The sequence below is a fragment of the Microtus pennsylvanicus genome, chromosome 9 (assembly GCF_037038515.1).
Source record: "Microtus pennsylvanicus isolate mMicPen1 chromosome 9, mMicPen1.hap1, whole genome shotgun sequence".
NCBI classification, from domain to species: domain Eukaryota; kingdom Metazoa; phylum Chordata; class Mammalia; order Rodentia; family Cricetidae; genus Microtus; species Microtus pennsylvanicus.
The window spans coordinates 44,926,814-44,951,574 of record NC_134587.1 but is presented as its reverse complement, the minus strand read 5'-3'; the positions used below and the strand labels follow the sequence as shown (position 1 = coordinate 44,951,574).

The window sequence follows — 24,761 nt, the reverse complement described above, 5'->3', positions numbered from 1 at the left end:
TCTCGAAGCGGTTTTCATATCCCAGGCTGACCTTGAATTCACAACACTCCTCCTGCCTCTGCCTCTCACATATCAAGGATTACAGCCCTGTGCTACAAGGATCACTATCTGATGTTTCTTGAATACTCCCTGCCTTGCTCCTGTCCTTTAGTCCTAAGTACCCTCCAGGGTCACACACAGGGACACACACAGATAGATGCACACATCCCTCCACCGACACATCAGACAGCCTGGGGAACGAGAGGGAAATGAGCTTTCCTTTGTTCTAGAAATAAACCTGGCCTAAGATAGATGATGCATGAGACCTGAGGACAGGCAGAGCTGTGGGAAGTGAACTCTCAGTGACCTCTGGCAGAGGTGATGGACGGCTCTAAGATTCCTTATGCCAAGAAAGGAACCCAGAGTCAGGTATATACACCCCAGCACTCAGGAGGCCAAGGCAGGAGGATCATGAGTTTCTGGCTGGCTTGAGAGGCTGAGTCAGGCTGGGTATCTCCTCTGTGGCCCATTTTGGTCTGGTGCTGGCCAGGGAGGAAAAATCAGCCTCATGGCAGGGAAATAAGGTCCACAGGTGTTTCAGCCGAGTGTAGCTGGGCACATGTGACCAAGCTCATGGCTCTCTTAGCATGTCAGTCTCTCTTCAGCCTTTTCTAAGTTTTCCCACCAGAGGCAATACAGTTGCACAGTCTACAGTCATCGAGCCAAGCTTTGAACTTGTATTTCGCTCATGAAGTCTAGGACGGGTTGGAGAAGTTGCTCAGCCAGTACAGTACTGGCCTAAAGTGCATGAAGCCCTGGGTCTCGTTCCCAGCACCACATAAAAAGAGGTTTGATGGGCATACCTGTGATCCCAGCACTCAGGAGGTGATGGCAGGAAGTCTTGGAAGTCTTGGAAGTCTTGGCTACATTGTGACTTTCAGGTCAGCCTGGGCTACATAAAACCCTATCTCAAGCCTGGTGGTGGCGGCAACACCTTTAATCCCAGTACTCAGAAGGCAGAGGCAGGTGGAACTCTGTGAGTTCGAAGCCAGCCTGGTCTACAGAGTGAGTTCCAGGACAGCTAGAGCTACAGAGAAACCCTGACTCGAAAAAAAACCCAAACAAACAAAAAGGGGGGCTATCTTTGACACTGGTCACTGCCCTGAGGTACCCACAGAGCCCATCTGGTAGCCAGTCAGGGCTCTGTCTAGATGTGAGATGAACCTTCCCACTCCCCTCCTGCTCCACCCTGGAGACTGAGGTCCTTGGTGGCAGCACTTCCCTGTGATAAGCTGGTAGAGTATATATAAGAAGAGATGCCAGGACTTAGAACATCAGCCTAGGGGTGCTCTTCTGTGACCTGGCTGGTGTTTTTGGTCAGCTGAAGGTGCCCTTTAGGGAAAGCCACAAAGAAAGAATGCACCATTTCTGTGTCTCCATGTGGACATTCATGTGGACTGGATACCTAATCTTTAGAGGTGAAGCTGGTCTGCACATAACAGGTAGTAAACTGCATAGTGCTTGCTCGAGATGTTCCTTTTTCCCTTATGTAAAGTGATATTGAATGAAACACCAAAGAATTTTTTGTCTTCCGGAATCACCCCTCTGCTTTGCAGAGGCTTTTTTCCTGTGTCTGCAGCATGTGTGTGTTTCCTTGTCCCCAGTAAATGCCTTCTTAACAAGAAAAGCGTCATTGCAAGTTTTGAAGGAAATCATGTGGCACTTTCCTGCTTCTGGAGCAATAGGCTTTTCATTTTCCTTTGCACTGGGCTCCACACATTATCCCCCTGCCCCTGGCATCCCCAATGGCACTCAGTGGTACAACCCAGGTCACATTCTTACCCTGCACCAAGCACAATAGGTGGGAAGGCCAGGTCCCGGAATGGTAGATCTGGACATATGACCAGCCTAATGCTAGGAGGCTGATGAGCCCATCTCAACCCCTTCTAATAGTTCTCTAGGAAAGGGGCTTCTGTGCTCAGAAAGAAGGGACTACAGAGTCACAAACCCAGTCTCCCCTCGACTCCGTCACACATTCAGCTGTAAACTGAAAAGAAACCTCTACGCTGGAGACTTAGGGGCCTAGGAGACCTTCCTTCCAGCAGCTCAGGGCAGGAAGACAGAACTGGATCGGGTTAGCAGAGTGGACAGGGTGCACAGCGAGTGGCAAGTGACAGCCGACAGTGTGGCTGGGCTGGCCACGGCGCAGGGAAGGGACAGGCAGACATTTCTGCTTTAAAATTTGGAGGGAGAGCAAGTCAGACCTGCTGGGGGCTACATTCCTGGGGTAGAAGGAATGGGGGGGTGATAACCTGGATTCAGTCTTGCTAACAGCCCCTCTACTGCAGAGAAGTCTCTCCTACTAGCAGGAACAGACCAGCCAGGCCTTACCCCAGCACGCCAGGAGCAGCTGGAGGCCCTGGACAGCCACTGAAATCCTCATCACCCCTAAAACAGACGTGGGGATCCATGAGGAGACAAAGCATACCTATCAGCCAGATTGGTCACAACATGGCCACGGTCTTGCCTCTGTTGTCTGTGCAGCTCAGCACCCTCCTCCTGGAGAGGCTCATCTCTTCCCTGGTGGCTCTCGACCAGGACCAGTCCTGTAAAGATGGTTGCTTCTGAAGTGGAGGAGAGGGAGGGGCTGTTGGCCAGGCAGGGAAGGCCAGCATTTAGTAGCTGGGTAACCCTGAGCCAGCTTTCTTTGTTTTCTTCTGAGACATGAAGACACACTGGCTAGAAGATGAGATGATACACTTTCGAGCACTCAGCCTCAGGAGACACCAGCAGAAGGACCCAGAGGTACTTGGTTCATGACTAAAATCACTATCAAGGCTGAGGAAGGAAGATTTCCCTAAGTTCTAGGTAGGGCTGGGCTACAGAGAACCTGTCTTCAAAATAACAAGACAAACAAAAGAAGAAGCCCCCCGAAACCAGAATGAGACAGCTTCTGGGACCAGTGCAAACACAGGCCAGGAGCTGCTTCAGACAAGGGCTTGTTCAGTTTGTTGATCATCACAGAGGGCCACCAACCAGTCTGGCCCAGAATGGATGGCAGGCCTGTAATTCAGTTAGTAAGAGCCTTTCCATAGGGTCCTCGTTGGGTACCTGTGCACAGAGAGCCTCCCACTCATGTGTCCACAGCTCTCAAACATCTTCACATGTCCACCAGAGCTTCACAGGACATGTCTACCTCAGGCCTGGGGGACATGGAATGAGACTGTACCTTCAATGGTTCATACAGACACCCACAGGTCATGCTTACCTACCCTCTTCTGTAAGAGGAAATCAAGGCTCTAAGGGGTTAATGATGGCTCTGGATCACACACTGGGAAATATAAGAACCAACTCCAGGCTCTGGAAGGGTTGGCACATCTTATAAGCCCAGTCAGAAGAGCCAGCCAGGGGCCCCACCTAAGAGAAAGACACACATACTCTGCCTTTTGGTTTGGGCAATTTTTGTTTGGTTTTTGGTTTTATGAGACAGGGTTTCTCTGTGTAGCTCTGGTTGTTCTGGAACTCACTTTGTAGATCAGGCTGCCCTCGAATTCACAGAGATCTGGCTGCCTCTGCCCCCCTGCCCCCAGCAAGTGCTGGGATTAAAGGGGCATACCACCACAGTACAGTGGGCATGGGCATGGGCATGGTTTGAGTGATTTTTATTTCAGTTCCCCCACACACACTTTTTTTTTCGGTCGGGGCAGCATTTTACAATGTAGCCCTGGCTAGCCTGAACTCTCTATGTAGACTGACTGGCATCAAACTCAGAGATAGGCCTGCCTCTGCTTCCCAAGTGTTGGGATTTTGGTGTCTCTTTTGAAAAACCACAACTTAAGTCTCAAGCAAATAACAGGATTTGTCTACACCCACCCAGTCCAAGAGAACTTTGTGGGATCAGCAAAGGTCCAGCTGGACAGGTTGCTACGGACAGAAGAGACAATACTGAAACCAGGATAGAGCTTGTCTTCGCTAGAACTGCAGCAGGTGTGGGTTGCCCAGGTCTGCACACGCATCAGGCCCTCCTTACCAAAGAGCTGCTGAGGGTTGTCCTGAGTAGATGTGTCTCTGGTGCAGAGATGTGGATAAGGCTGGACCCACCAGGGGCTCTCCCTCTTTGCTAGGGCCCCCAACACCCCACAGAATCACCATATCTTAGCCTATACCACACTTCCTCCACTCTAGGCCATTCTTACCCTCAAGACTGAACTTGTATCTAACTTATCAGAGGACTCAGGAGAGTCATGCCGGGCCAGGGAGGCTTCAGACACACAAGAGAGAGATATTTCCATCCTTGTCAAAGGCATGTCACTCCTCAGGTTCCAATCAGTTTCCATCTGTCTCAGTACTAAAGTAGTATATAGGCAACGTAGACAGAACTAAAAATTCAAAACCCAAAGTGTAAAGCAGCTCAGTACAGAAGCACAACTCTAATCCCAGCACGCAGAAGGCAGAAGCAGGGGACCACTGTGAATCTGAAGCCACATACAAAGTTCTGGGCCAGCCAGGGTACACAGTGAGATTTTTATCTCAAGTAAAACAAAAAGAAAGCCAATTCAAATGCCTGCAATTCCCTTTTTTCTTTGCTGGGTCAGTGGTGTTTCCCCTCTTCACAGCCAGACTTGACAGCAGGAAAAGCAATCGATTTCCCCAAACTCTCAGTCTCACTAGTGGAGTGCCACCTATGTCCATGTCCACCAGGACACAGACCTGCTTCTCTCCTTCACTGCTTGGACTACTTAGCAAGCCCTAAGCCTCTTACCACAGGGGACACAGAAGCACGTCATCTGACAGCCACTGTGACTGCTCTATCAGCCCCTAACAGTCCCCAACTGCTGACTGCTTGGGTATTCCCAGCCTTTTCTGAGTAGAGGGCAGGCCTTGTCTGCTTGCTTCACTGCAGCATCCCAGCCTCTGCAAAGAGCTGGGAGCAGGGGCTCCACCCACACTGAGGAAGGGAGGGAGCTCAGGCCTGGCCCACATCCTGTTAGTCACTGGCCTGCAGACACACAGGGTCCTGTTTCTCTCCAGCACACAGCACTTCCACTTCAGGACTCTTGAAACTCTGCTGTCCGAGGCCCCCCATCTCCAGCTCTGCCACTGGCTCAGCCTCCGTCTCCTGTATCTCTACCACCCCTGCACAGGAAGGTTCTGACTCTAATATGGCCATTCCCAAGTATAACCCAAGTGCCTGCAGCATAAAGCATACTGCTAGAGATAGGAGAAAACAGCAGGCCATCCCTGCTCCCAGGAGCAGCAACAGTGGTGCTGAGAATAGGGCATCCATCAGGCTCAGGAAAGCTGCATGTGCAGTGCCAAGCATCCTCCAGTCCAGGTCGAGCATATGGCTGCCTCTCCCTCTTGCTCAGAAAGCTGGTAGAGCTTCTGTTGGGACGGTTAAGCACAGCCTCCACAGCTCAGTGTGCCTGGTGCCTGGTTTACAAGGCCACATGAGGCCTGTAGATCAAGTAAGGTCTCACCTGAGCCCTAAAAAAACCAGGGGTCCCCAATGGGGTAAAATGGTCAAATTAATTAGTAGGCTAGAGTTTGAGGAACAGAGTGGCCAGTATAGCCAGAACTCAGAGGACAAGACGGAGGCCAAGGGGCCTGAGGCTCTGTGGCCTGGCTCTCCCTCCTTCCAGCAGGCTTCTCAAACTCAGCACCCATGGCTGAGCACAGCCTGTTGTTGGTGATGGGACCCAGGCTCAATTTCTCTCTTCTTCACCTCCTAATCTCCCCACCTCTTCCCAGCAGTCCAGGCCTCCCTGACCAAGGCACTAACTCATACCAGCTTCCAGGCCAGTACTTTCCCAGATGCCAGGGAGCTTCCCCACTCCCTACCCAGGTCCCTCATACATTCTTACAGACTCACAGAGGTGTCCCCCAGCTCTGCTGTCAACCACTGGTTTACACTGAGTGTAAACTCAGTGACTGCTGTGAGCTAGGCTCTGCTCAATACCCCACATCCTGCAGCTTGCCTACCAGAAACAGTAAGTACACGCATTGTGCAGAGAATGAAATGTACTTGTGTTGAGTCAAAGTGAATTACACAGTGCTATGGGTGTCCCCAAGCCTGACTCAAAGCTCCAGGAGGCACCACTACCACCACCTTCACTCGTCTCCTGCCGCCTCTGCTGTCACAGGCTCTACCTGATGCCCATGGTCTGTGGTCCTTGCTCAGGACTCAGCTCCTGGGCAGCTCTTCAGCCTTCTGAGGGAGCCCTGGTGCCCAGCTGCCTGTATACCTAGCCACCTTCTTCCATGGCTGACCCACGTGTTTCCCCCACTTGTAAGTTTCCCGAAAACAGGAAATATTCTCAGAATATCTTTATGAAAGTGCTTGATGTGAGGTGGATTCAAGAAAAACACATTGGTCACACCTTTAATCCCAGCACTCAAGAGGCAGAGGCAGGAGGATCTCTGTAAGTCTGAGGCCAGCCTGGTCTACACAGTGAGTTCTAGGACAGCAAAAGATACACAGAAAAACCCTGTATCAAACAAACAAACAAACAGGAAAGCAAACAAAGAGAAAAAAAAAGGAAAAAAAAGAAAGAAAACACACAACCTATGCTGGGGGTCCCCAATCCCCCAGCTTTGTGTCCCTCTCCTAGGAAAGGCTCTTTCCTCTTACCTCCACCGGGCTGACACACAGACCCTCAAACACAAGCTGGAAGGTCCGGCTTGTTCTCCAGGTCCACCCGGCTCAGGATAGCAGACAGAGACATGCACAACCACCCAGTTTCCCTAGACCCAGACGTCAGCGGAGCGGTCATCCTTCATGGACACAGCATGGACTGGCAGTGGGAAGCCTCTCACCCGTCTCTAAGGTGTACCTCCCACCTACCCGTGTCCTCAATGCTCCCACTGCCCCACAGACCCCTCCACTACTCTTAAGCCCCAGGGTAGCTAATGTTCCTGCCTCACTATTCCTTGCTCAGATAAACCTGGTACTGTAGGGCCCTGGTCTCCCTTATTCCTGTGGTGCATTTGTGACAGTTTATGATCTACTAACTAAGCTTCCTGTGTGTTTTTGTGCTATGTCTGCCCCGCCTGGTGGTTAGCTGTAGGGCATTCTCTCCATTGTTAATATGGTAATTTCCCACCTGCCTGGGCGGAGATCCTTGTGCTGCAGTCAGGTAGATAAGGACTCCCCCAATACTAAATAAAGTGACATTAGGCTGATCTCCTTTCGAATGACCCTGGTCTCTCTGTGTCTTCTTTTCAATCTCCAGGCCCTTGCCCGACTCGCGTTCGGTACAGTGGCGCGCGAACTGTACCGAGGGTGTAACACCAAATCGGGTGTTACATGGTACAATGCACTGGAAAGTGCCCTCTTGTAGGACAGGACAAGTACCCTCTGGCTGCCCAGGGAAGGCTGCACTTGGCTGACTCTTTCAGCTCTCCTCTGTTCTCTATCATCATCTATGTACCATCTCCTATGCTCTTTCCAGCCTGCAGAAAGCAGCATGGCCCACCTTCCAAAACCTTCCCACGACCTTCAGTCTCACCCACTCACAGGCAGGCAGGTTTTGGGGTTCAGAGTACATGGGATACACACTGCCCCACTGTGCATTCCCCCTTCCTCTGGAGGGGCTGGGCTAACCTGATTTGGGAAGACCTCAAACCACACTAGTAAACAGAGTTGTGAGGTAATGTCCAGAGCCAGGCAGCTCCTGTATGCACCACTTAGCTCCCTGCTTCTATTCCCCACGCTCCCACCCCAGTACTTCCCTTCGCTGCAGTGAAGCGAAGCAGTCCTAAGCAAGGGTGAAGGCCAGAGCTCCACCACCAGAGTCTCCTGCCCCTCCTCTCCTCAGGCACTCTTCATACTTGGCAAGGGTCTGCTGCCTATATCTTACTCTATGCCAACTGCTCCCTGACCACCTCAGCCAATACCAGACTGGGACACAGTACCTCCTCCCACTCTTAGGATTTCAGTACCCTGGAGCACTCTCCAGCAGCAGCAGCCAAGCTACGCTAGCCAAGAACTGTGAGTCTTTCTGCACACTTGGCCCCCTCTCCTCTGAGTGACATCTTCACACACCTGATTGGACTACATCTCACCAGTCCCTATCCTTGTGCCAAACATAGCTGCAGTCTCCAAAGCAAGCTGTCTACCCACTTAGCTCACCCCAGGATTCTCAGGCTCCAAACTAAAACCAAACCCCAAACTCCTCACCTTTCTAAAATGCCACCCACATCCCCTGCTGGGGTTCCTGGTGCCTGCAGCAACTCCAGGGTTACACCACCTCCCCTGGAGGTTCCCAGCCATTTCCTTCAAGGCATATTCAACTATAAACATACAAGTATGAGGCTTTTGACTGGTGATGTGGTGGCTCAGTTGGTAGAGAGCTTGCCTAGCATGCACAAAACCCTAGGTTTAATTTGCTGCACTTCCCAAACTGGGTATGGTGGTGCATGTCTCTAATGCTAGCACTGAGTGGGCAGACACAGGAGGATCAACAGTTCATCAAAGTTTTCTTCAGCCAATCATCAAATCCGAGGCAGCTTGGGATACATGAGACGTGTCTCAAAGAAAGGGAATTTTTTTTTCTCTAATGCAAGATTTTATTTTTTAATTTTTTCTTTTGTTTTTGTTATTCAATACAGGCTTTTGTTTTATTAAGTTTTTCCTCTGTGCAATCCTGGATGTTCTGGAACTTGAGATCAGGCTGTCAGAGATCTGCCTGCTTCCACTCCTGAGTGCTAGGATTAAAGGTGTGCACTACCACCACCCAGCTAAAAGATTTTATATTATTATTTTTTTTTTTTTTTGGTTTTTTCGAGACAGGGTTTCTCTGTGGCTTTGGAGCCTGTCCTGGAACTAGCTCTGTAGACCAGGCTGGTCTTGAACTCACAGAGATCCGCCTACCTCTGCCTCCCGAGTGCTGGGATTAAAGGCGTGCGCCACCATCGCTCAGCAATGCTTGAAAAGTCCTGAAGATCTTTTTTTTTTTTAATTATCTTTTTAAATATTTATTTATTTATTTATTTATTTAGTATGCCTGCAGGCCAGAAGAGGGCACCAGATCTCTTTACAGATGGTTGTGAGCCACCATGTGGTTGCTGGGAATTGAACTCAGGACCTTTGGAAGAGCAGTCAGTGCTCTTAACCGCTGAGCCATCTCTCCAGCCCCTATTATTATTATTATTATTATTATTATTATTATTATTATTATTATTATTATTATTATTATTATTATTATTATTATTATTATGGAGCTAAGGACAAAACCAAAGGCCTTGCACTTGTTAGGCAAGTGTTCTACCACTGAGCTAAATTCCCAACACCAAAATATTTTACTTTTAAGATCTGTTTTTATTAGCATGATGGGTGCACAGCTTTAATCCGGCACTCAGGAGGCAAGTAAATCTCAGTGAATTTGAGGACACCCTGGTCTATGTAGTGAGTTGGAGGCCAGCCAGGGCTATGTAAAAACCCTGTGTCCAAAAAAAAAAAAAAAAATGCTTTGTTTGCATGTATGCACACATGTGCAGTACCAATGGAGGCCAGAAGAGGGCACTGGATCCTCTGGAGCTTAAGCTATAGAAAGTTGTGAGCCACCATGTGGGTGCCAAGAACTGAATATGGGTCCTCTGCAAGATCAGCATGATCTTAAACACTAAGCCATCTCTCTGCTCTCTTACTTTTATTTAAAAAGATTTATTCTATATGTGTGAGTACTTTGCCTGCATGTATGTTTATGTGCCATGTGCATGCCATGCACACAGAGGCCAAAGAGGGCATCAGAGCCCCTGGAATTGGAGTTACAGATGGTTGTGAGCCCCAAAATCTGGAGCTTCTGGTCCTTAACCTGAGCCTTCTCCAGGCCTAACCCTTATATTTATTTATTTTTTTAATGTACATTAACATTTTGCCTGCATGTATGTTTGTATGACAGTGTTGAATCCCCTGGACCCCCAGTTACAGACAGTTGTGATCTGCCATGTGGTGCTGGGAATTGAACCTGGCTCCTCTGGAAGAGCAGTCAGTGTTCTCAACCACAGATCCACCTCTCCAGTTCCCAGTCCTTATTTTTTAATTACATGTATATGTATGCATCCGTGTGGCTATGTGTCCCTGTGCCCCCTAAGTACAGGTGCCCACAGATAGAGAGAAGATTGCTCCAGCCCAAGATATGTTTTTTTAAATGTGACTGCACAGCTTTCCAGTCATATATGACTGGATAACATATAAGCTTCCATATATGACAGATAATGTATGTCACAAAGTGGCGGTTTGCATGAAAATGGCCCCCATAGGCCCATAGGCAGTAGCACTATTAGGAGATGTAGGCTTGTTGGAGCTCTATGGCCTTCTTGGAGAAAGTGTGTCACTGTGGATGGGCTTTGAGGTTTCAGAAGCTAGTCAGGCCCAGTGTCTCTTCTCTTCCTGTTGCCTGCCAATCCAGCTGTAGAACTCTCGGCTCCTTCTCCAGCACCATGTCTGCCTGCACACCATCATGCTTCCTGCTACAATGATAATAAACTAAACCTCTGAACTGTAAGCCAGCCCCAATAAATGTTTCCCTTTCCAAGAGCTGTCGTGGTCATGGTGCCTTTTCACAAGAGAAACCCTAACCCAATGCACAGCTGGACATGCTTGTGTGTAACAAAAAGCATCATCATCCCCCATTAATTTCTTAATTACAATCTACTGACTAATGCTGTTCTTTTCTGGTATGCTGTGGTCACAAATACACAGCCATTGCCTGGGAAACAAATAAGCTATTAGACCAGTGGTTCTTAACCTGTGGGTCGCAACACCTTTGGGGCTGGATCACTTAAGACCATCAGAAAACACAGGTATTATATTATAATTCTAACAGTAAAATTAGTTATAATTTTATGGATAGGGTCACCACAACATGAACTCTATTAAAGGGCAACATCATTAGGAAGGTTGAGCACCACTGCTCTAGACTACGATGCATTATTATACCTGTTTTTTGGACCGAGAAACTGAAGTTCCGAGAGGTGAAGTCAAGCATCACGGATTTCCTCCACTGTAAACAGTTGGCCTTCAGTTTGAACTCCAGTGTGCTGGACTCCACAACAAGGCTTTGGGCAACCAAGGGTGTCCAGAGGAAGAGCAAAGGCACTGGGCTGAGGCTCTCTTCCTGCCTCTGTGCACAGCCTCCAGGGCCAGTAGAAAGGCTTATTCCCAGGACAGGCAATCTCAGGAGTCCACGTACAGCCATCCTCGGCCTTAGCACCAATGGATCAGAAGGTGAGCTCAGGAGAAAGGCTAACTAAGAACTACAGGTAGGGCTGACAGGAGTCCAGAGCAGCTGCAGGAGGCGCACGCTGCTACAATGACAGCACAGCATGTGTTGTGTGCCAGGCCACGTCTCAGGCTCATCAGAGCCACATGTGATTGCACCCATCTTCTAGATGAAGGGGTTGGGGTTCAGAGCAGCTCAGAGACCTACCTACAACCTTGTCATTGGGAGTGAGCAGAGGGATAGCTGGGATTTGAACCCCCTGTCTACTTGAATCTCTGTCACACATTCCATTCTCAGAAAGTCAGCCGATGGGGAGGAGACCTGCTAGGGAACAGTCAATCAGACATGTCAGGAAAAGATGTCTCACACGGGGGACAGGTGTAAAACAGAGGCTTTAATCCAAACAGCAAGGGAGGTGCAGGACTAGGGGAAGGAGCCAGGAAGGCGATGGCCTGGCCCTGGAAGGGAGGCTGGCACTGGGCCTTTCCTAGGACGCTGCCTGTGACACTGATGACTTGAGCCCCAGCTCTGTTCAGATCATCACTAAGCCCTGGCCAAGCCCCTGGGTTGTGCTCCTCAGTGTCCACTCCCCAAGGGGTCTATGGACACAGACACAGGCTGGGCAGTGCAGAACAGGGCGAGTATGGCAGGGAAGCCTACAGGTACCAGTTCAGTCACAATGCTAGGAGAAACTGGTGACTGTGACTAGGTCCCCTTCTGCAGTCCATATCCAGGGCACTGCTTGCCTCTTCTCATAAGGGGAGAGGGAGAAAGAGAGGGCTGCTGCCTCCCCTGACATCTCACACCAGCCACAGACCTACCCAAGCAAGCAAGGGCCTCAGGTGAAGCTCAAGATCAAAGCAGGAAGGAGGTAGCAGAACTGATCAGGCCTAAGAGTGACTGGAGGAGGCCAGATTCTCACAAACACAGCAGCCCTAGTCTCCCTGAGTCTCTACCATTCTCTCCCTGACAGAGACAGTTCTGGAAAGAGGTCTCACCCAATCAACAGGCTTTCCAAGGAGCCTGGAGCAGTTTCCATAGCTAAGCTACCCCCAGGAAGGGGAACGTTACTAATAGTCACAACACCCGGCAAATCCAAGGGCCAGGGAACAAAAGCCAGAATGAGGATGGGCACAGGTAACCTCAGGGCCTAGAAGGCTACCCTGAGAAAGCCATCCTCATCATCCATAGCCCCTCTACCCACCATCTCCCCAATCCCAAGCCTCCCCACAGCTGCTGACAGCCTCACCCTTCAGCCCCACAGCAGATACCCAGTGGAACACAGCTCGGGAAGCTGACCAGCCAGCCCCCGAAGGCGCCGTGTCCCCTCTCTCAACAAGGAGTCTTGTCATGGGAAGGGAAAGCAATGGGAAGAGCAGGATGCCCTTGTCTCCACATTGGACTGGGCGGAGAGAAAGGAAGCAGAAGGACAGGGGTGGGCAGGGGCCCCAGGACCAGGTCCCAGCCCCTCTCTTCTTGCTTGCCCACCAGACGAACAGTCAAAGACTGGCCACACTTTGGTCAATTCCTCCAACTCAGGCCCTGTTCAGCACCCATCTCAGTAAACAGCCTCTCATCAAACAGAATGAACAAAGGTGGGTGGGAGGGGTGCCGGGTCAGAGGGCACAGGAGAACTGGCCAGGGTGGCTCTGGTGGCTCAGCCTCTCCTAGCCTGATGTGACAGGATGGATGGGCAGCAGGCTCCCGAACTTGAAGTGTTGGATCACAGGGAACTTCTCCAGGCACTGAGAAAGGAGGGGGAGACCAGGAGGTGAGGCCTGGCTGGTCTCTTGCATCCCCAGGGACCAGACAAACATGAAGGCTCAAACTATGGGGTATCCATTAATGCTCAAGAAGCCACCCAGTCAGAGCAGCCCCTGGCCTATACACAGAAGGATGACACTTTTTCATCCTGTCCTTATTCTTCCCCTCCAAAGATACACACAGTAGAAGTCAAGACAGGCATCTGAGAGACATTACTTGACCCAGAGGGGAAGCTGGCCATAAGAAATAGAAAAGATCCTCCCACAACCCCCATCCCAGTCCTGGCCCTTAGAGGTGTGGAGTCATCTGAGCACAGCTGAGGAGGTTAGACCCTATTTTCTGTAGTCTTTGGGCGTCTGGCTTGAAAAGACATCTTCACTCTTAGAATGAGACCTGATACCTCTGTCCCACCTTGGCAGCAGCCTCTGTGGAGGTCAGGGCAAAGGCACTGAAGGTAGGCAAAGGGATGGGGACTCCCTGAGCCCAGTTCAGACTTGTGGTAAGAAGTGAAGACGCACAGGCAGCCTGACCCCAGGCTCATACCCCTACATACCTAGCCTGCCACAGGCTGTCACAGTAGCCCCAGCTATACCTACCAGGCTGGTAGGTCTACACTTTGACCCCAGAAACAACCCTCCGTGCGCTAGGGACCTCTAGGTTGTTGGAGAATAAGACTTAAAGACTCAGGAGGTAAGGGCTTCTGTCTGTGGTCAAAGGAGTACCCTGATTGGCTCACCTTCCCTTACCCCAGAAAGGAGCGCATATAGGACAAGTAGGACAGAGACTGAACTCCAACATGGAGTCAGGCCTGAGCCAAGACAGTGGGGAGAAGGGAAGTGCAGCCTGTCCCTGGGGGAGGAGCAACATGTCCAGGCCTGAGGCAAGGCAGCTGCCACAGTGCTTAAGTCATCAGGAAGTGGTGGGAGTTTAGAAGTCACCCCCCCACCTTCAGGGCCTGAAATTCCAGAAAGGGTCAAAGGTCAACCTGCCTCAAGCTCTCAAAGAAGAGAAGCCAGAAAGGCAAGTGGGGGAAGGGCAAAAATAGTAGCCTTCTGTCCAGAGGACTGTGGAACCTGAGCTGGAAAGAAGCTATAGGGCTAGAGGAAGGACAAGAAACCAGGGCAGGAGAAGCATCTAAAGAGGGCCTTTCTTCCAGCAATACTGGCCAACTACTGTGCCTGGGCTGTGAAGTCTACCACCTCCTGACCCCAGGAGTCCAGGCTGGGTGGTCTGTGATTCAAGAAGAGGTAGGACTCTCCAGGTACAGTGGCAGCCTTCAGGACAGAAAGACCACCAGCATACAAGGCCCAGAAAGCCCAATACCTCTCTTAAAAGAAAAAAGAAAAAGAAAATAACCACTCCAGGCAACTAACTGTCTAATGCCAGGTCTGAGCAGGCCTCTGTTGGCAGCTCAGGGCGCCACAGCCTTGTACTTCAAGTCTAGTGAGCCTCTGAAAAGTAGGTCCTTTCCTGGGCCCTCTGGGCAGCGGCTTACAGCCCCCATTCTCAGGGACCAGAGATAAAAGCACCAATAAGAACTGTTGGCGCGGGCTGGAGAGATGGCTCAGTGGTAAAGAGCACTGACTGCTCTTCCAGAGGACCCGGGTTCAATTCTCAGCACCCACATGGCAGCTCACAACTGTCTGAAGATCCAGTTGCAGGGGATCTGACACCTTCGCACCAATGCACAAAAAATAAAGTTAAATAAACCATAAATTATAAAAAAAAAAAAAAAAGAACTGGTGGCGCACACCTTTAATCCTATCCTAGAACTGGGGAGGCAGAGGCAGGCGGAACTCAATGAGTTCAAGGTCAGCCTGGTCTACAGAGCGAGTTCTAGGACAGTCGGAACTGTTACACAGAGAAACCCTGTCTCAGAAAAACAAAAAACAAAAACAAAAAAGAACTGGGTACTCTGGGGCAGTGGTGGCGTACACCTTTAATCCCAGAACTGGGAGGCAGAAGTAAGAGAATCTCTGAGGTCTAAAGAGCGTTTCCCAGGACACCCAGGGCTACACAGAGAAATCCTGTCTTAATCCCTGCTCCCCCCCCCAAAAAAAAATCACCAAAAAGAAGTGGGTCCTACAAAGCCTTGAGATCCTCATTGCTTCAGCAAGCTGTGACTTACACTACAAATCCAGTCTTGGCATAGGGGCCTGAGCCAGGGCAGGAGCCAGCTCCCACTTGCCGCGTACAGCAAGTGAAACGTCCAGTCTTCAGTCCCACTGACCTTTCATTAACAACTACAGACACCTAGCAGCCCCTTAGGACTTAAAGCTCGGGTCAAGGCCGCCAAGGCCTGTTGTCCTGCCCTCCTCTTGTTTCTCTTGGCTCCTCCCTCAGCTTGCAGATCTGCCTGGTTGCTGGCCCTCCCCTTGGGAGCTGAATTAACACAGGTCTGAAGACACACAAAGCCAGCATTTGGGATTCTAAGCAAGGAGGCAGCTGGAGTTCTATCTTTGATATGAGGGAAGCTATACACACCCTCCATGCTGACACTTCCCCAGCAGTGGAGTGACCAGCAGCAGGGCGGTCTTTTCTGTATTTCCTACAGGGACTCAGAGAAGTAAGGTTGTGGAGATAGGACAAAGGGTAGTGCCCAGTGCTGGAGCTGACATGCTGAACAGGAAGAAGTCTGGACAGCTCCAGGAATGATCTCCCAGATGAGAGGCAGGTGGGCTGAAGCCTAAACATAGGATGTGGCATCTAAAGAAAAAGGGTCAAAGAGGGAAGAACAGAAGAAAGCTGCCTAGACCCAGACCTGGTCAGACCATGTTCTAACCAGGTTCTAACACTCTTTTGTTGTTGTTGTTGTTTATTTTTTCGAGACAGGGTTTCTCTGTAGCTTTGGAGCCTGTCCTGGAACTAGCTCTGTAGACCAGGCTGGCCTCAAACTCACAGGGATCCGCCTGCCTCTGCCTCCGGAGTGCTGGGGTTAAAGGTGTGTACCACCACCACGGCCCAGATCAGACCATGTTCTATTAATCCCTTCAGGACCAATCCAAGGGTGTCAGGCCAGTGGGAAACATTTACACTACAAATCTGGCCTGGCTAGCCTCTAGACCCTTCCCCGTTGTCCTGTCTCTGATGGATGGGGTGAGCTCTGAGTTCAATGAGCTGAATTTACAGAAGAGAAGGGATGATGTCAAGAATCAGATGGGCAGCTGCAGGACAATTCCTGAGGCTGTTAGAGAGTGGGAGGGGGAGAAGGGGTTTCACAAGACAAGATTTCCAATGATTAGAATGCTTGAGCTGTGGGAGGAGCCACTGGAGACAGGTAGAAGGTGTCCTCTCTGCCTTTTTGTGGAGGAGAGTATGGGAGGCACTAGGAAGGGCAGGCACCTTTCAGCAGGGAAAGTATCCCAGCAGCAGATTTGTGAGCCGAGAGCAGAGGCAAACACCTATAATCTTCCCACTAAAGAATGCCAATGACTACCCGACTCTACCTCTTCCCAGTTACCTCCTATAGTAGGACAGCTTGCTTTGGGTAGCTCTAGGATCACACCCATCCTACGTCACTTTGGGAGAGATACTCAGGTTACCAGAGCTTTGAGGGGCTTCGGGCCATTTGACAAGTAGAAAGAGAGTCCCCAACTTCCCTAGCAGCAGGAGCCATTTCAATCCCTATCTATGCAAGGCTGAGGCAGGTTTCTGCTCAGTGCCTTGAGACTGCCCATTAGGTTCTGAGGTCCCCAAGTTCAGAGAGAACTAGCAGTCCTGAACTCACCCCAGGACTAAGGGACAGCAGGGGCAGGCGTGATGGCCAGACCCCACTCACCTCTGCCTTATACATGCGGATGAGACCCTGGTTCACTTTGGACCATGAGGGGACAGCACTGATATTCCACAGCTGGTTGGAGTGCTCTGCAAAGGGGCCGGTCTTCATCTGGAAAAGAAAGTCCAGGACTAGAGAAGCAGAAAGCAGAGGCTGCCCGGGGGTCTGCCCCTGCTCTCCTGCAGCAAGGACATACATAAGATGGGGGGGGGGGGAGGTACACTGATAAGGGAAGGGGGCTTGTCCTGTAACTGCTGAAAAAAATGGAACCTTTCTCGCCCACATCCTCCTCCACTTACCTTTCTTTCCCTCAGACTGTAAAACTGAGGCTCCATTCCCAATACCTATCAAGTTTTGCAACCCTAGGAAGACAAAATCTCCACCCTGAGAGAGTAAGATGTGTTTCCAATCAGACAGCAGCCAGGTTCCCTTCCCCACACTGTACAGTGCCAGGCAGGCCTCAAAGGGTGGGAAAAGGGCTGTGGAGGGCCTGCTGAGAGGCTCTACACAGTAGACAGGAAGGAGGCTACAGCTCCAGAGCAGCACAGGTCAAGAGGAGGGCAGACAGACGCAGAGCGACAGGTCAGCAGGAACACAGAGTCCATCTCTGCGGTCCTTCTTGTTCAAGAACCTGACCCCAGGAAGGCAGAGAAGCACTGCAGCCAGTCCAGAGCAGTTCCTGTGACATCAGATCCGCAGCACCAGGAAAGAAAAGCCTGTGTCCTGAGTGGAGTCTGCCACTGAGAGTGTAGCTTAGCACACCCTCCTCACTGCCTTCCCAGTTTACAGGCAGCATTTATGTTGGGAACAGGGCTCAGCATCCAGCCCCAGGCTACAGAGAAAGACTCTAAAAAGCGAAGTGACTAAGTTTGGCAAGAAGCAGAGACCTGGACTTTAGTGAGTAGAAGGTTCCAGAACCTTCATGGAAGGCTCCACATGGAAGGGGTGAGGTACAGGGTAGTCCAAGCAGAAAGGATAAACCCAAACATTCTTTGTAATGGGACATCACAGGCTACTTTAGTGCCAGTCCACTCCCCCAGGTCTCTACCCCAGTAAGAGCAACTTCTAGATTTAAATTAAAACATTGCCATTTTCCCCATTTCTCCGTCCCCTGGCAAAAGTCCCCAGTGAGAGTCTGTCTCAATGGTCCCTCCCCTGCGGTGAGGTCACCAGCCAGCCCTACTCTCTGCCAGGCATTTGTGGAGTCTCCTTGACCAGGAACAATGTTTACAGGGCCCTGAACTTCCTGAGATTTACCCCAACTCTCCAGCAAAGACTCCCGCTTCGGTCTCTCCAGTCCTCCACCCTCATCTTGCACACCTGCAAGCCAGAGACATCAGACTGGGGGGGCTGTGGACCAGGGTGCCAACTGCCAAGTCTCAAAGCAGGTGCTCAAGGCCTGCTCAGCCAGGGCTCTGGGGCAAGACAGACAGAGGGATACTGAGTCCTGCCTGGGGGACCAGCCTCGCTCACCAGCAAGGGACACTCAGAAAAGGATGTCTACCAGGCTGCAAGAGTTGTGAGGCGCAGCACATCTCTAGAGAGGCACCCCACCCCCAGGCATTCAATGAGAGCCTCAGGTCTCACAAGTCCTTCAGAAGGAGGCTCTGCAACTCAGAGAAAGAAAAAAACGGATGAGGGGGAAAAAGGAGTCGGGGGTGAGAAGACAAAAAAAAAAAAAATTAGCTCATTCTAGCCACAAAGGGAGAAGAGAAAGAGCGAGAACAAGCAAGCAACTGCAGTCCCGCAGTGACCCCCGGGGAATCGTGTGAGTCAGAGCAGCCATATTGAGCAGGAAATTACTCACAGACGCTGCGTTCCTGCCTCTCCACTCCCCAGAGAATCGGCCTTTTGTAAATGGTTCCTCTGTCAGTAACTGAGGGGGATGGGCGGGGTGGGGGGAGGCTCAGCACAGCGCCTTCCTGTCAGCTCCTTCCCTTCCAGCTGAAATCTGATCCCTCCCTTCCCAAAACTCCAAATTTAGAAGCCAGATTGAAACCGAAATTCTTTTCCTGCCTGCCCTGGACTCTTAAAGGCGCCAGGGCTTCATTTCCTGAAGCAGTATGAGCCCTGCAAGGTGGGCTTCCTCCGCCGTCATGCCCACAGCTATCAAAGCAGGCCCAACAAAGAGAAATGGTTTCCTTCCCAACTTCCTTACGTTTATTTGACCAGTAGATATTGCAGATCTACAAAGGCAACAGAGCCCTGAACACCTCCTAGACTTCCAGGATGCTGTACCCCAGGGTCTGGTGGTCCTAACCAAGCCACTCACTCACTCACTGATCACGCTGTGCACGGGGCAGGCGGGGGAATTATCTATGAAGAGCAGGGTGCTGTAACAGTAACCAGACAACCTAGCAAAGGCAAAAGGCCCTTGGCTACCACAGTGCCTAGCAACCAACCAGAGCCTGACCCAAGAGCCTCGAACCAAGAGAAAACCAAGCCTTGCAAAGAAGGTACACAACAGCCAAAGAGCTTCCCCTCCCACTTCCTACCTCTGTTCCTGAAGCCACCCGAGTTCAATGCACTTTTAGCGCCACCTCGTGGCCACTTTGGGCTACCTTCTACAGCGTCCTCTCTCCCAAACTTTGGGAAAGCTTTTGAGGTTTTATACCAGCAGAAACAAACAAACACACTAAGTCTTAGCATGGGATCGATTGCCAGTCCCCAACGCCCATTCGGGCTAGTCTCCTTGTTAGAATTATTGACAAGGACGCAAGGGGCTTGGCAGGCCGCCAAGGGAAGCAGAGCAGCTTAGGCTTTTGGACACAAGTAGCAAGCTCTGCAGAATGTGTGGTTTTTCCCCATCTAGTTCTTCCACCTCATCCTAGAGCTCCCAACCCTACACTTCACTCTTAAGGAGTCCTGCAAAGCTGGTTTTCAAGGCAGTGAGCTGTGCTGCCCCCAAGTCCTCCTGACCTTGAGCCTGCCACTCTGCTGAAGGCAGCACATCTCCAAGAACCAAGTAATGGCCATTCAGCTCCAGGCTCCATTTGCTGACTTGGAAAAAATGTGTCATTCCCCTCTGGCCCCTGGAGCTTGGCAGAAGCCTGAGGCAAATGCTGACCAGAAGAAACTTAAAGAGTTGAGACTGCTAATCAGGCTCTTCCCTACTCAGAAGCTAGGACCAGGAAGCCAAGAGTAGCATCCATGGGCAGGAGTTGTGTGTACTTCCACAGAGCAGACAGCAGGTGGCCATAGGAAGAGAAGGAAGACAGGACTTTGTAAATTTAGGATGAGAGTTTACAGGTATAGGTGGAAGAATGAAAAGTTCCAACAACTCTAAGAAGCAAGGCCCTGACACTGTGGGTACCTCGATGAGCCAGAAAGCTGGCATAGACCCAAGGCTGTGAATGTTCAAGGTCCCGGGGCCACCTTGGGTATGTTACAGCACCACACCATAGGGAATTCTGCCTTAGTGAAACAAGGGCTTCCTTCCAGTTACGGAATCTGCCAGGTGGTATGGGGCCCAGGGACTGTCATCACAGGCACACTGCTGAAGTACAGACAAACACAGCTAACTACTCCCATCACTCCAGCTCGTCTAGGGATTCCAGCCTGAGTCCACAGCACATGGCTCTACAGACTCGGTGGACTGATGGACGATGCCTGCCATCCTTTCAGGCCTGTTGCAGGTCATCAAGTCTAACTAATACCTACAACTTTAATCCATCAGTTCAAGAGCCCTGTGGGAACTGAGTGTGCTATTTATTTTGTAATCCTCAGCAGTCAGTAGGTTGAGGCAGGAAGATTGTTGTGAATTTTAAGACCAGCTTGGGGGCAGCAGAGTGCAGCTCTAACTCAAACCAAACAATAAAAGAGTCCTTCCGGGTCTGGGAGAAGGCTGGCAGCTGGGCAAGCAGGCCCTGGTAGCCAAGGCAGGCTAACAGAGGCTGCTGTGGCTCTCACCTCAGTGATGAACAGGATGCACTGGAGGAACATGTAGTCCTTGTGGTTCTCACTCACCGCCTTCTCATCCACAAAATGTCTGGGCTCCAGGTGGGGGTGGTCTGGGGAGAGCAGAGGCCTCTGATTGAGCCTGAGCACTAGGTGCCCACCACACACAGATCAACAACCCCTGTGATGGTGTGCTGGGGCAGAGCTGTGGTGGAGTGCTTGCCTAGTACATAAAGATCTTAACGTGAGCCCAGTGGTGGCACACACTTTTAATCCCAGCACTCTGGAGGCAGAGGCAGGCGGATCTCTGTGAGTTCGAGACCAGCCTGGTCTACAGAGCTAGTTCCAGGACAGGCTCCAAAGCCACAGAGAAACCCTGTCTCGAAAAACCAAAAAAATAAATAAATAAAATACCATCGTCTTTACCCATCATTCCACAGCACAGCCTCTCTGAAGAACAGCTTGCAAGAGCCCTCAAAGACCTGCTGATGGGCTTGGTCACCAGCCTGTGGGCTCTATTGGAAAGTGTGGTATATTTTTATTTTTGAAAATATTTTTTTAAGCCGGGCGGTGGTGGCGCACGCCTTTAATCCCAGCACTTGGGAGGCAGAGGCAGGCGGATCTCTGTGAGTTCGAGACCAGCCTGGTCTACAAGAGCTAGTTCCAGGACAGGCTCCAAAACCACAGAGAAACCCTGTCTCAAAAAACCAAAAAAAAAAAAAAAAAAAAAACAAAAACAAAACAAAAAACAAACAAACAAACAAAAGATCTTAATGGGACTCAGAAATCCCTACCACCTAGTGAGGTGCCCACTGCACACAGCCAGCCACCATGCACGTACCTGTGGTGACACTGGTGCACACAAACCTGCTGTGCTACCAATCAGCGGAGGCTGAGTGCTGTGTACCCACTTAACCATGACAACAATTCTGTTCCTAGTTTGTCAGTACAGGTCTCTGCTTTTTAAGCACCATTACCATGCACATCTCCCTTAAAAGTTACCTCAGCTGGGTATGGTAGTATACACCTTTAGTCCCAGCACTCAGAGACAGGTGAGTTCTTGGCTAGCCAGGAAAAAAAAAGTATCCACAGTGGAGTTAACAGTACATACTCACTGTGTCAAGAAGCACACACTACAGTACTCATGCAATGAAACCATGCAGCTACACCAGGTGATGCAGGAATGTATCCTAGCAAACCAAACTCAACTCAGCACATGGCAGCGAGACCTTAGATGGATGACTCCAGCCTTCTACATCTATATAACAAGACTAGAATAGCATGCCCCTCTACCCTGTCAGATGCTGAGGCCATACTAGGTATGGAGCCTGCTCTTAAATCTTCCTGGCGTCCCTGAGAAGACTGTGGTAGAGGTATCTAAAATGGCAAGTTCTCAGGCATTAGGCATTTCTGAGTATTAATTAGTGGCAACTCATTCTCCATAAAACTAAAGATGATCACTAACTCCACCCAATGGTGGATCCCAAGATGCTGACATGCCTGGATAATCATTTCAAAATGAGGAGCATGGCAGAGCAGACCTGGGAAGCACACAGGAAACAGCATTTGGCAGCAACTTCCCATATGCCCACTGCATAGAGTTCCATAACAACAGTGGATGAGATGGATGATTGCCAAATCAAAAGAGGCCCAAATTTTCAACTTAAACTCCACAGCTGTTGCAGGGAATGCATGCATTCACACCAGTCCATTATGCACCAGGCACGTGCCCTGCTTCAGTCTATGTCACTATCCATGATTCTGGTGGTACTCCACCTTCATATCCTCCAGCTGGTCACACTGGCTAAAAGCACTAAGTCAACAGCAATAGCAGATCTAATGTCCTGCTCTACAAGCTGCCATTATGTGCACTGGGCAGGAGGAAGGAAAAAGGAAGGACTTGGGGTTCAAGGTAGAGAGAGATGACCATCTACTAGTACCTATGAGCTGTGAGCTGCCCCATATGAAGGGCAGGAACTGGAAGTCATCCAGACCCCACACACCCTGGCTGCCTGCAGGTTCCATCCTGTACGTCTTCTGCAACTTCCGCATAACCTCGAGGTACCTGTGCCGGGGTGAGGGGGAGCAGGGAGAAAAGAGAGACAGGTAAAACATGGTGCACTTCAGCACAGGAAGGGTAGGGACAGTGGTGAGGCGGGAAGAGCCAACAGAGCTTTTTCTTTCCCCTCATACTTCTGTCAGGCAAAGACAAAAATCCCACACACCAGGCTTAGTGTCAACCCTGGAAACTTGCAAGACCTTAGGCAGAAGTCCTTTTCTCTAACCTCAGGCACCACTGGAAAGTAAGTGAAATCCAAGAAGTCAGGTATCAGAAACTGTGTTTCTAGGTAACTTGCACGGCTATACTTTGCCTCAACACCAGCACACCAGTATACCCCTGGGACCCCTGCAGCTCAGAACAGGTCTCTGTACTGTTGTGGAGTATTTGTTAGCTATGCAATGATGTACTGCATTTGTTTAACTATGTAAAGAGATGTTGCATTTGTTTGTGTTGTGCAATATTTGTTTAACAATGTAAAGAAGTGTTGTTGTTTTACCTTGCCTGCCTAAGGTACCTGGTTGGTCTAATAAAAAGCTGAATGGCCAATAGTGAGGAAGGAGATATAGGTGGGACTTTGGGGCAGGGAGAGTTATGTGGAAGGAGAAATTTAGGCTCAATAAGAAAGAAAAGGAGATGCCAGAGGCCAGCAAGACATGGAAGAAGCAGGAAAGTAGGACATACAGAATGAAAGAGAAAAGGCCCAAGGTAAAACATAGACGACTAGAAATAGGTTAAATTAAGTTAAAAGACCTAGTGGGACAAGCCTAGGTTAAGGACGAGCACTCATAATAAGCTAAGTCTCTGTGTCTGTATTTGGGAGCTGGTTGGTGACCTAGAGAAAATTCCAACTGCACTGCACACTTGTGCTGCCCAGAAGAATCTGCCTCCTACCTTTGGTGGACTGTGACCTCAGCAGAGACCTTCTGATTCCTCTTCTATGAGAGGGAGGCAGCTGCTACATCATAGGGAGCTGCCTCAGAACAGTGCTTCCGCATGGTATGGGGAACACTATCTCTTCCCGCCAAGTCAACTCTCACCTATCAAACACCTTGAAGACAATAGCCACTTGGTCGTCCACCCGGAGCACCCCGATCTTGCAGAGACAACAGAGGAAAGCAGCAAAGGCAGCCTCGTGCCCTGGGGAAGAAACACAGCTCAAGCTGATATCTTGCAGTAGAAGTCCCCATCATCCAGCTCAGTTGAGGAGGAAGGCCGCCCCCCTGTCCCAAAGCCCTGGGCCTTTCACCAGCCACAAGCACTGGCGCTTGTCCTGATGGGCCTCGGTGTCAATCCTGCACAGGTACTTGCATCTTACTTTATGGGTTTGACACCTTAGCAACCCACGCTTATTGAGCACCTACTATGTGGGCAGTCACTATCCATGCTGGGTGCCAGTGACAAAGGAGTCCTTGCCTCAAAGAGCTCATGGTCTGTCAGAAACCACAGACATTAAATATACAGTTACTATTGTGAGTCTAGCTATGCAGGAGTCAGGTGGGTACCTGAGGCACATCCCAGGGGAACCCTGATTTCAGAGTTCAAGGTTTTCCCCTAAGGAAATGTCTGGAATAAAAGAGGAATGGGTAACAAATAGCTGGGGAAAAGGCACAGTAGGAAACAGGCAGGAGCAACAGCACATGCAAAGGCCCAAGGCAAGTAAGCAGTGTGTCCTCAGCAGAGGACAGGGAAAGCCTCTCACCAGAATAGCCATGGTAAGAAGCTTGGACGGGGTCCCATGAGCACTGGGAACATGTGGACAGATTATAAGACTAAGGTACCCTCTTTTCTCTCCCTGTCACACCCACCAGCAACAGTAAGTTCTGTAAAAGGCACTGGCTGGAGCTTGGCCCCATTCTTATGTGGTAAGAATCTGGAAGGAGGTGAAGCCAGCTGTTTCAGGCTATTTCTATAGAGTCTGCCAGAATCTAGAAGCACATATACTCAATTACTTTCACCTACAAATTTCCAGATGAACCCACTGCCCTAGAAATCTTTTTCTAGCCAAGCACTGGTGGCACAAGCCTTCAGTCCCAGTACTTGGGAGGCGGAGTAAGGTGGA

At 50.3% G+C, this 24,761-nt stretch overlaps 1 protein-coding gene across 2 annotated transcripts in view; it reads right to left on the bottom strand.

Annotated features, from left to right (window-relative positions):
• Positions 1–11,578: 11,578 nt before the first annotated feature.
• Ptpa (protein phosphatase 2 phosphatase activator) overlaps positions 11,579–24,761 on the bottom strand; it is a 32,060-nt gene continuing 18,877 nt past the window's right edge. The window contains exons 6-10 of one of the 2 annotated variants that reach the window (XM_075985737.1): positions 23,740–23,839; positions 22,581–22,705; positions 20,653–20,753; positions 16,747–16,854; positions 11,579–12,949 (exon numbers count right to left, since the gene is read on the bottom strand). In XM_075985737.1, the coding sequence (XP_075841852.1) occupies positions 12,872–12,949; positions 16,747–16,854; positions 20,653–20,753; positions 22,581–22,705; positions 23,740–23,839 (512 nt within the window). In that variant the 3' untranslated portion in view covers positions 11,579–12,871. The remainder of the gene's footprint in view (positions 12,950–16,746; positions 16,855–20,652; positions 20,754–22,580; positions 22,706–23,739; positions 23,840–24,761) is intronic. The other variant, XM_075985738.1, reaches the window with a different exon arrangement.